The sequence below is a fragment of the Salvia splendens genome, chromosome 13 (assembly GCF_004379255.2).
Source record: "Salvia splendens isolate huo1 chromosome 13, SspV2, whole genome shotgun sequence".
In the NCBI taxonomy this organism is placed as follows: Eukaryota; Viridiplantae; Streptophyta; class Magnoliopsida; order Lamiales; family Lamiaceae; genus Salvia; species Salvia splendens.
This window is the reverse complement of record NC_056044.1, coordinates 27,287,734-27,298,579: the sequence shown is the minus strand read 5'-3', so window position 1 is coordinate 27,298,579 and position 10,846 is coordinate 27,287,734. Positions and strand designations below refer to the sequence as shown.

At 35.7% G+C, this 10,846-nt stretch overlaps 1 protein-coding gene and 1 pseudogene across 1 annotated transcript; both read left to right on the top strand.

The window, feature by feature from the left end:
* The first annotated feature begins 5,062 nt into the window (after positions 1-5,062).
* LOC121762930 (anaphase-promoting complex subunit 10) lies at positions 5,063-6,833 on the top strand. Its single transcript, XM_042158958.1, has 5 exons — positions 5,063-5,438; positions 5,616-5,769; positions 5,906-5,976; positions 6,341-6,445; positions 6,534-6,833. The coding sequence occupies exons 1-5, from the start codon at positions 5,263-5,265 to the stop codon at positions 6,601-6,603; spliced, it is 576 nt and encodes a 191-aa protein (XP_042014892.1). The 5' UTR covers positions 5,063-5,262; the 3' UTR covers positions 6,604-6,833.
* Positions 6,834-9,062: 2,229 nt separating this feature from the next.
* LOC121760176 lies at positions 9,063-10,644 on the top strand (annotated as a pseudogene).
* Positions 10,645-10,846: the final 202 nt, after the last annotated feature.

Below are 10,846 nucleotides of genomic sequence, written 5' to 3'. Positions count from 1 at the left end.
AATTATAGCCTTTAATAGAGAATTAACCGCTCGCTGTGGCTTTCAATTCAAATCTTGATGGACAATGAATGATTGTTATTAAAACGAATATTATGAAATACGTTTTTTTTATAGCTGAGTAGAGTGACAATTGTATAAGATTCTTGTGATAAATGAGGGAAATGAACAGGTTTTGGGAGTCAAAATGTTTTAATATAGGATCATTATAAATATATGGTTTTGATACCTACAAATCCGATCACTCATTATATTGTATTTTATGCAAAATTGTGATGTGGTGTTTCTATTTTTACCATTGGGAGAAGCTTTACATCAGGTCATGATTCTTCGTATTGATCTGCGTTATTCAAAAAAAAGATGAGCTTTAACATTAATCTTCTTAAACAAGGACTTAAAGGGGAAGAAGAAGGAATGTATTGTGAGCTTCAATCTAAATCTTCTTCAACAAGGATTAAGAGAGGAAGAAAAAAGGATGTATTGTGTGTGGTTGCAACAATTGCACCGATAATGGCTAGGAGGCGATTTCTGAGGGGAAAGTTTTTCACCAAGTAAAAAAGATAAAGAGAAGATAGAGAAGCGGTGGCCGGCTCATTCGAGAGCACTAACCGTGATGTAATTTGTCTTGCTGCGGAAAGAGGGTTTTTCTCGACTAGATTTATAGTTTGGTTTATTTTATAATTTTGATTGTAATTTCCATTACATTTGGGGTTTTTTTTTTCTTTGATAACAATAGTTAGAGTACCGCTTGTACATGGTTCAAGAATTTATCCTAATATATCTTACAATTCTTAGAGATGGATAATTGTAACATCCTAAACTTGAAACATATATAATATTTATCTTCATCTTTACGCAATTTATTATTTTTGTATATTTATAGCGCTATAATTATATTAAGTGGTGTCACACAAAAAATTATTTTTTATCACTTATGATGAATTAATAAGTGGTGCATATAATATGTATATTTGCGATGGGATAATTAAACCTATCAAAATCGAGTTGATCAAACAATTAGTTGTTCAAATAAAATAAAATAGTCTACTACCAAATGTTACTTTACTAATAATACTATTGTTGAAATTAGGCTTTAGCACTTAATTATTCAGGGATACAACTGATTTTATATAAAGAATCTAATTATCTTATCTATAGGTGATCATGCGGAGTGAAATATATATTATATTAAGTATATTTTTACAAAAAGAAAATTTGCAGTATTGAGAATTGTAAAGTAGGGTGTATGATATTTTTAAAAATTACTACTACTAATTTTGGAAAGAAAAAGTTATATAGAAAATTTTATTGGTAGCGAATTTTGAGGGCTGATTCTAGCGATGTTTTTCTTATTTATTCACTATATTAATTTAAGTTGGGCGCTGATTTAGGGTTGGGATGTATTGATCAATTACTTTAAATATGTTATATGCTTTGTGTAAAATTATGGGGTGATTGAGAAATTATTTAAAGTTTATTGTGCATTGAGTGCAACTTACCGCCTATATTAGTTTTTTAACCATAAAAAATGCGCCCATGAGGCCATGAATATAACTTATGTTCCAATTAGTTATGCTTTACAATACTAATAAAGAACTTGAATTATATTTGATTACTTTTACATATAATATAGTGTATAACAAAGTTTTCCAAAATTTATGGAGTAGTTGATTCCTCTTTTATTTAATTCTTTAATATAATAGGTTTTTATCTCTTAGTATGATTTAATAATAGAATACTGTAGTATGCGTTAATTGTTTCATATATATTATTACATTTATTATATACATTTTTGTTTATCATTTTTATAAATAATATTATTTCTAATTATATACAACTTTGAGAATCCATAAGTATTGATGTTTTTAAATATTTCAACCAAGGTTTGAGTGATCAACAAAGTAAAATTGAACAGGGGCGGAGGGAGAATTTTATTGATATTTGGCTCATTTGTTGGTCATGATGAGTATATTTTAAAGTTAAGGGTTTAGGATTTAGGTTTCAAGGTTTTGGTTTTTAGTGTATAGGGTCACTATATTGCAATGAAATGAAGCTCGACTATGAAGTGTCTCACCAGTGCAATCTTAAATTATTGCAACGTAAACTTGCTCCTGCAATTATACCTCAACGGTTAATTCATATTTTCACAGAATTAAAATTCTTTTTAATTTTAAGTCTGGTATTTAAATGTCAACACAAATATGTGTTCAAATTTTAATGTGATCGTATTGACATTTTTAATAAAAATTAGTATTTAAACGCACTCTCTTGTGACCATGTGGGGTTAATGTGATTGGAAAAGTATAATCATAAGTAAGAGGATGTCGAATATTCTTTTGTTTATCATTTCACAAATTTTATTTCGCATAATGAAATAAATATGAAGAAATTAAAATGACCCGTGCATCGCACGGGCGTGATACTAGTTATATCTTAAAAGTTGGGTTCAAATTTAGACTTTCACTAATATTTGTTGCAATTTTATGAGTTTTTTAGTATGTTTTACAGTTTTAGAGAAAAAAAATACTACTACTATTTTAGAATTTTAGAGAAATTAAAGAAAAACCACTAAACTTGCATAGTAGTATACTAATATACTTAACAAATTAATTACACAATAATGTTTGGGTGATGGAATTGTCGGATAAGATTATGACAAAATAATGTGTCGCAATCTTACTCTTTATCTAGAATAACAATTAAAATTAAATAGATATGATTTTTTTTTAATTTGAATATAGTTCTAAAGTTAGAGCTATATTATTATGTTTTAAAAGTAAGGTTTAATATGGACTACTAATTTATTGTACTTTGTATAATATATATTGTCCAAATTATTATTTTTCATTAAGTAATTAAATTTATATATTAATTAATTTGTCTTCAATTTGATTTATTCTACTACTAGATAAGATAATTTTGTTTATGACTTTGAGTTCTATTTCTTTTTTATAATTTTCAAAATATTATCATGTACTATTAAATTTAATTTTGATGAAAATGCATTTATTAATTGTGATTTTATTTTATTCATTTGATCATGTCTACTAAATTCTAAAAAAATATGTTTTTAGTTATAAACAATTACGTTGCAATTTCAAAACTTACGAACTACTGGATTGTTATTGTTTGTGTTATTTTTTGTTTTTGTTTGCATTTATGAATACTTATGTTTTGTTAATCGAAACTGGTGAACTATTTATTCGTTCAAATAGTTTTTTTCTTTTGTAAATAGTAGTATTACATTTTTTTTATTTGTATGTCTTATTCTATTTCATTCACATGTCTCCTCTTTTGTTATTTCTTTTATTTTATATTACCACACTCCTATCAAATATTAAAATAGTACTTCATCCGTTCCATAGCAATGAAATCATTTTGTTATTTTGATACATTCCATAATAATGGAGTCATTTCCTTTTTTAGTAAAGTCAACATATTCTTCTTACTTACTTTACTCTCTCTTACTTTATTCTCCCTTCATCTCTCTACTTTTTTTCATTTCTTACTTTATCCTTCATTTACTTAACTCACTTAAAACAATTTTTCAAAGATTGTGTGCTAAAAAGAAACGCCTCCATTACTATGGAACGAATGGAGTATACAATCATCTGCTAAAATATGAAATGTTTCATTAAGAATGAGTTCGAAAGAAGTACAAATATTTTTATGTTGTTGTCTATAATATTTTTAATTATTTATAATATTATAAATACTTATTTTAATTAGTTCTTATCTTTAAATATATTTTTATACTTATATTTTTATATTCTTTATTTTAAGTTAATATATCCTCATTATTTAAAAATCTTTCATCTAGATGTTAACACTAGCTAAAATGAAACTAGCACAGTTAGAGCATCTACAATGGTTCTGGACATGCAATAGCCCTCCCATAGCCTTCCCATTGCCACATCACCTGCACTAAAATTCTCCTGCCACATCATCTGGACATGCAACTGGACATGCAATAGCCCTCCCATAGCCTATCCACATCACTAATATTATATAATTTAATTTACAATCGTAGCAGCATACTGAATTTAATTTACGAGACAAATACAGGAAAATTGAATAATAATATTAAAATTTATAAAAAAGTACAATAATTTATAAAAAAGTACATTAATTTTAAAAAAATACAAAAATTAAAAAGTACAAAAAAAAATACATAAAAAATCACTCCTCGCCGCCGTCGTCGCCTCCGTCGTCGCCCAGCCCTTCGTCGTCGCCGCCGCCGCCTCCGTCGCCCCCAACGCCGCCGCTACTCCCGCCGGTATCCCTCTGAAACCCCTCCAATTCTTCATGCATGCTTCGGAGCAATACGCGAAGATAAGTCTTCTCCTCGGGGTCTACCGCCGACCGGAAGTCGGCTAAGGTCTTCACCATTTGAGCGCGCGTTTGTTGACGCGCGAAGAATTTGAGCTCATCGATGGACCTGCCGAGGGGGGACGCCGACTGGACCTCCTGGGAACTCGGGGTGCCCCCCCTCGCTTCCCGTTGCGCCAGCCTTTGGCCAACCGGGCGAGGTCGGTGACCGAATGAACGAGGGGTCGGGAGCTCCTGGGCCGTCTCGGGGAGGTCGTGGGAACCACCGCTGCTGCCGCTATACTCACTGGTATAGTTCAGTTTCTGCTTCTTCGGCCAGCCAGCCTCGACACCTGTCCGGAATTTCTCCGACTCATGGAGCACAAGTAGTTGTTCTCCATTTCTCGTTGTTGATCTTGTACAGAAATTAAGATAGAGAGAGTACTCGTTAATACAAGTGGTGCGAATGAAAATGACGTCCAAAGCGCGTATATATAGTGTTTCGAAATTTTTTTAAAAAAAATAAAATTCTGACGCCGATTCGGGGCCTACAATGGCGCCGTGAGAGTCGGCGTCAGTCCAAGAATCGGCGTAGGCGCGCCGATTTTGACGCCGGTTTCGCTGACGCCGACTGCAATGGTTCGATGTTAGCACCGGCGTCCGCGAAAAATCGGCGTGCCTACGCTCACCCCACCATTGGAGATGCTCTTATAGCCCATCACATAAAAGGGGCCTAACAAAAAATCTCTATTTAATTAAAAAGAATTAACTCCCAAACTACTTTAAAGTGGCGCCTCCAGCGAAATCTGCCGCCTACCGCCGCCCCTCACCAGCCGCACCCGCCGCCTTGCCGCCCACCTGCCTTGCTGCTCAACCGAATTAATCCTTATAAGTTGAAATCAAATTTCGAATTTAGGGCTTAACCCTAAAAACCCAAATCAGGTGCGACGGTGAAAAATGGCTGAGTCGTCAGAGGGGGAGGAGGAAGGGAAGCTGACCGGAGGAAACCCGCAGCTGGTGGTGGACGATGACCTTCGCGATATGGCCAAGAAGGCCGCTTGGAGCGTCAGCTCCTGCAAGCCCGGAAACGGCGTCACTTCCCTCCGCGACGACAATCTCGATACCTACTGGCAGTTACTACCCTTTCACTCTTTGCATCTTTAGACTAAATTCTAAGCTTTTTTTTATGAAATTGAGGCTTATTTGTCACTGTGTATACGAGTCCTTTCATGAATGTTTGAATTTTCCGGTAATGATGTTGTTTGGCTGAGGCGAAATGCTTAAAGTTTTAATTTTTGATTCATTTTTAGGTCGGATGGTGCACAACCTCATCTTGTTAACATCCAGTTCCAAAAGAAAGTTAAGCTTCAATTAGTTGTTCTGTATGTCGATTTCAAGCTTGATGAGAGCTACACTCCTAGCAAAATCTCGATTCGAGCTGGTGATGGTTTCCACAACTTGAAGGTAATTGTGAATTGAATGCTGTATACATCAGTTTCGGTATGGGTCACATCACTTTATATGCACATATACTGTCGATTCATCAACTCTGCCAAAGATTGCTCAAGTTCTTGTTTGATGTATCCAATAAAATTTTCAGGAGATAAAAACAGTGGAGCTTGTTAAACCAACTGGTTGGGTGTATATATCATTGTCTGGGACTGATCCGAGGTGACTAGCATACCCTTTTCTTTAATCTTGATAATATAGTAGTAGTACTATGTTTTTTCATCATTTGATAACAACATACATTAGTGTAATAGATTCATTAGTCTTTCTCTTTGCTGATTAAACTGGTAGCAGTAGCTATTACATGCTAGTTTCAAACTCTAAAATATTGTCCTAACTCACACACAGAAGAACAAGAAGCTAGAAGCATGTCAGGACTTTCTTCTCAGACTGGTTAATCATCCTCGAAAAATTTGAGGCCGCCTTCTTATATGATTTTTTTTATGACACAAATCATTTTACTGCCAAAGACACGAACCTTAATGTGCCCTCATTGTAAGAAGATTATTGATGATGACTATTTCAGGGAAACTTTTGTGAATACCTTCATGTTGCAAATTGCTGTTTTGTCAAATCATTTGAACGGAAGGGATACCCACCTGCGCCAAATCAAAGTTTATGGACCTCGACCGTGAGTTGAAGTTCTAGCTCAATGACTATCTTTAAAAGTGTATTTTTCCCTGTACAAGTAAATGACATTATTGTCTAATATATTGCAGGAATCCCATCCCCCACCAACCTTTTCACTTCACTTCGACTGAGTTCATTACTTACTCAATTCTGCGATGAAGTAGATTTGTCTTGGCTCAGATTAGAGAATTACAAAAGGCTCCAATGGTTTTTGTAGTAATACGGCAGTACTGACCACATAATTTTTGGTGGTCTTTGCTTTCAGAAATCCTCACCATCTTGTGGTTGTGATATGGTGTAATATCTTTGTAACTACTATTGTTTAGCCCAATGTACGGATATGAATGACAACTATTTAGTGCTATACATTAGCAAGCTTTTCTTGATTTCTTGGTTGAGTCATTCGGATACACTGTAGGGATGTAAATGAGCTAGTACATAAAATAGAATACACACACAAACTGACACAAAAGAAGAAAAATACATTGTCTGACTAGTTCTTGAAATTAATTTAGAGCTATTAGAGAACATATTTGAGTAATAGGATAGCTTTTCAAGTGCAGACTCTTGCTCTGTCCGTTGTATTTTGTTTCTAAGGTAAACTAAGCCAATTGATAGTCAGTCTGCAGCAGTTTCTGTAACCATTTTCAGCTCTTTTCTTCGTTCACATGGAACCTGTTCACTTCAGCTGAGCAGAATAATAAGACTACATAACATCATCTCAGCTGATGTGTGATATGGATTGCGTAGATATACCATTCATCTTGATCATCTGTTGCTATCAGTGACAAATACAGAAACACCAGAAGCAAGGGATGATGCTCTAGTCCAGTTCATTGCAGCACTTTTTCTCCAGGATAGAATCAGAGAGAAGTGAAATGGGGCTGGAATACGAGCGCAAATCCATGCAACTTTGGCTGGAAAGGCGTGACTTGTGAGAAAAACTTCATCCACATAATCGATCTTGCTGAGGCCACCCTCACTGCTTGAGCAAGATGCTGCCTCTGTGTGTGACCAAGGCTATTTCTGTTCTTAACCTCAAGCTCCAATCATGTCTTTGGAGTTTTCATAAACGAGGTGATGGCTCTAGTCGTGAAAAGAATCAAGGACTGGGGCATTTCTGTATCTGATTTAAAGACGAGGATGCAGCATAAGGACCTCGTGATTCATCGAATGTGATGCCTGCACTAGGCTTCTACTGCCCCAGCTGAGAAGAAAAAAATTCCTTCGTTCTTGCAGATTCTATAATGCGTTGAGTTATTATCAGAAACACCTAAATAAGGTCATAACTTTTCTTGTGACACTGAATTTCCATCATTCTGATGATGCTTGTTGGTCCAACTTCCCTCTACTTTTACAGCAAAGTAATGACATTCTTGCCAATTTCCAGGAATCCAACACGTCGAATCATTGGATTGGCCAAGCTGGAACATTGCAGGCAAAACCTTCAATGCACTAGCTTTCATGCATGAGGGGCTGCAAGCTGATGGATTCCTCATGGAAACATAAAACATCGAACATACTACATAACGACGAAAGACAGTCCTGCATAAGTGAGACAAGACTATCCTTTCTTGATAGAATCAAGAGCTTTCAAGCAAACAACTTGCCTGCAGCTGTAGCCCAAAATAAGGCGTTCGAGGCAGATACTTACAGCTCCGGCCTGGTCCACCTCAAGCTACTCATAGGAAAGCCGGTCCAAAGCCACAATGGACATGTCTAGCTAAGTTGATGAACTCCACAACTCGAAAAGACTTGGTAACAGCTGAAGTTCTCAACAGATCAGAAAGCGCGAACAAGGAGCAGATGCAGGTCATTAAAATCCTCAATCAATCTTATACAAATACAATCCATATACCACTCTCTCTCTCTCTCTCTCACAATAAGAACAAACATAACTTCTTGAGAGCAGACTTTGACCTTTGTACTTTTTTTTATCTGTTGTAATAAAATTTAAGAAAACGATCATATGTTTACGACAACTTTGTCTAAACTTCTCCACAATTGACTAACAACGTATGTTACAAGCATACATAAATGATATGTAAAAGAACAAGTACTCTATACTTCACCTATAAAACACAAAAAGAACAAATGCTTTTTACCAAAGGGGTTGCTTCTCAGTGACTCAGCAGTTGGAGGAAAAAACAACAAAAAACATGAAAACAAATGCAAATTATGATTAGTCATAATCACCCTCTTGAAGAGGGAGTAGTTGGCATGCGTGCAAGGCAAAATTTAGCAGTGTTTTTTTCCTATTGAAATGGACCCTCCATATCATCATCAAAATTTATCTATTCAATGCTTATGTAACTAATTTAATGCTTTACTCTGCATTAGTCATGCCATTCTCCATAGTTTTATTATACCCTTTGATTTCCACCCTCTCACCCCTTTAAATATATATTCTCTTACAATAAAATGATTCATTACTGGATCTTGATTGCTTATTTGATACTCCTAGCTTTTTACATGTTTAAATTACGAAATGAAAAAAAAAATAGAATGTGAAGTCAGCATGAGGATTATTCATAGAAGGACAAGACTAATAATGTTTGAAGACAAAAAGATTGCCCTAATTAAATCTTAGATAAAGAAAAGAAACTCCTCAAACACACACCATAAGGTTGGTGAAAGCGACAAATGAAGGAGCCCTTATGCTGATATCAGGTAAACTAAAAGACAGAAACCATAGTTTCAAATTTGTCATTACACCCAACCTTGCCTCCTCTCAAATCTTGTTGCAAATTTTAGTTCACACTCTAAACTCCATTTTTATACACACTAGCACAATATGTGAGTAGTTTATCTATTTTTCTATGCCAATCTTGTTTGGACATATTTTCTCTGGCAATCTTGATATTCTCAAAAATAGTTCCATTTATTACCAACCCTATAAATAAATCCCTGAGTGGATTAATTGTTCACAATTCCTGTCAGCTTAAATCAGTTTAGTTTGCCTGCAAGTTCAGATTTTTATTCCCTCTCTTACTATTACAGTTCTTGAATCCTTTTACCAGTGTGCTTTTTGACATGTTATATATATATATCCTTGTTTGAACATCTTCCTGTCTGAATTCCATTTGAAGGGCAATTTGTTCAAGTTTTTCTTGTTTTGTGAATAGCCCTCATTTTCAGTAGTTGTGTCATCAATGGGTAGAATCAGCCAACTAGTTCTCCTAGTGATAGTGATTCTTGCAATTGGCTTCTTCCTACTTGGATCACTACAGTTTGTGATTAGGTTTGTGATGAAGAGGCCATCATTTTCCTCAATCTCACACTCCAGCAGGCTCCCTGATGCTGCTTCCCACACATTCCAGAGGCAGCTGCAGCACCTTTTCCGTCTGCACGACTCCGGCCTTGATCAGTCACTCATTGATGCTCTGCCACTTTTCTACTACAAGGACATCATAGGATTGAAGGAGCCATTTAATTGTGCTGTCTGCCTCTCTGAATTGTCATTTCTTGACAAGCCCAAGGTCCTGCCTAATTGCAGCCATGCCTTTCACATCCACTGCATCGAAACATGGCTGCTGTCGAACTCCACGTGCCCTCTGTGTCGAAGCCTAATCGGAATTGGGAATTATATGGAGAACCCCTTGTTCAGTACTTGTGATTTGGATCACCAATGGAACAGCTTGTCTTTCCCTAGTGGCGCGTCTCTGGCCCACAGTAGGCCAGAGACGAGCAATGCTGGCCTGGGCAGGACGCTCTCCATTCGTCTTGGGAAGTTTAGGAGCACTAATGAAGGAGTAGAGAGTGAAATGAAGATGCAAAAAGAGGCTACTAGCAGCAGCATTGATGCTAGGAGATGTTATTCTATGGGTGCTTTTCAATACGTTGTTGGCGAGGCCAGCCTTAAGTGGCGTTGCCTGGTGGCAGTGGCGTTGCAACGAGGGCTAAAGCGCCACTTGGGAGTGATAATGTGGAAGCGGATGGGAAAAAGATCGGTGGTAGGAGTAGAGGGGATAGCTTCTCTGTATCCAAGATTTGGCTATGGTCCAAGAAAGGCAAGCTCACTACTTCATCACAAGCAAATGAAAATATAGTAGTAAGTGATTTAGTATGAAAAAGGGGTTGTTTTATTATAGTGTTAGATGAGATAAAAGTATAGTAAACTATACACACAGCATTAGTTTTTTACCTTAGCAGCAAAGATGATTAATTTTTTTTACTATAACTAGTTTTGTTAGATGGAGGTAAACAAGTATGTGGTCATTTTTCACATCCCGGATTGTTTCTCAAGATGTTGGTATCTTGTTGCTGTTTGCTGATAATATGCTGTTTTTTATGTTCCACCCTTTTTGACTAAATATTTGGTCAATATTGATCACCAGTAAACTGGGGATTGTGTATTAGTGATTCTAATTGTGAGGATTTTGAGTAATAAAAAATGTTTCAG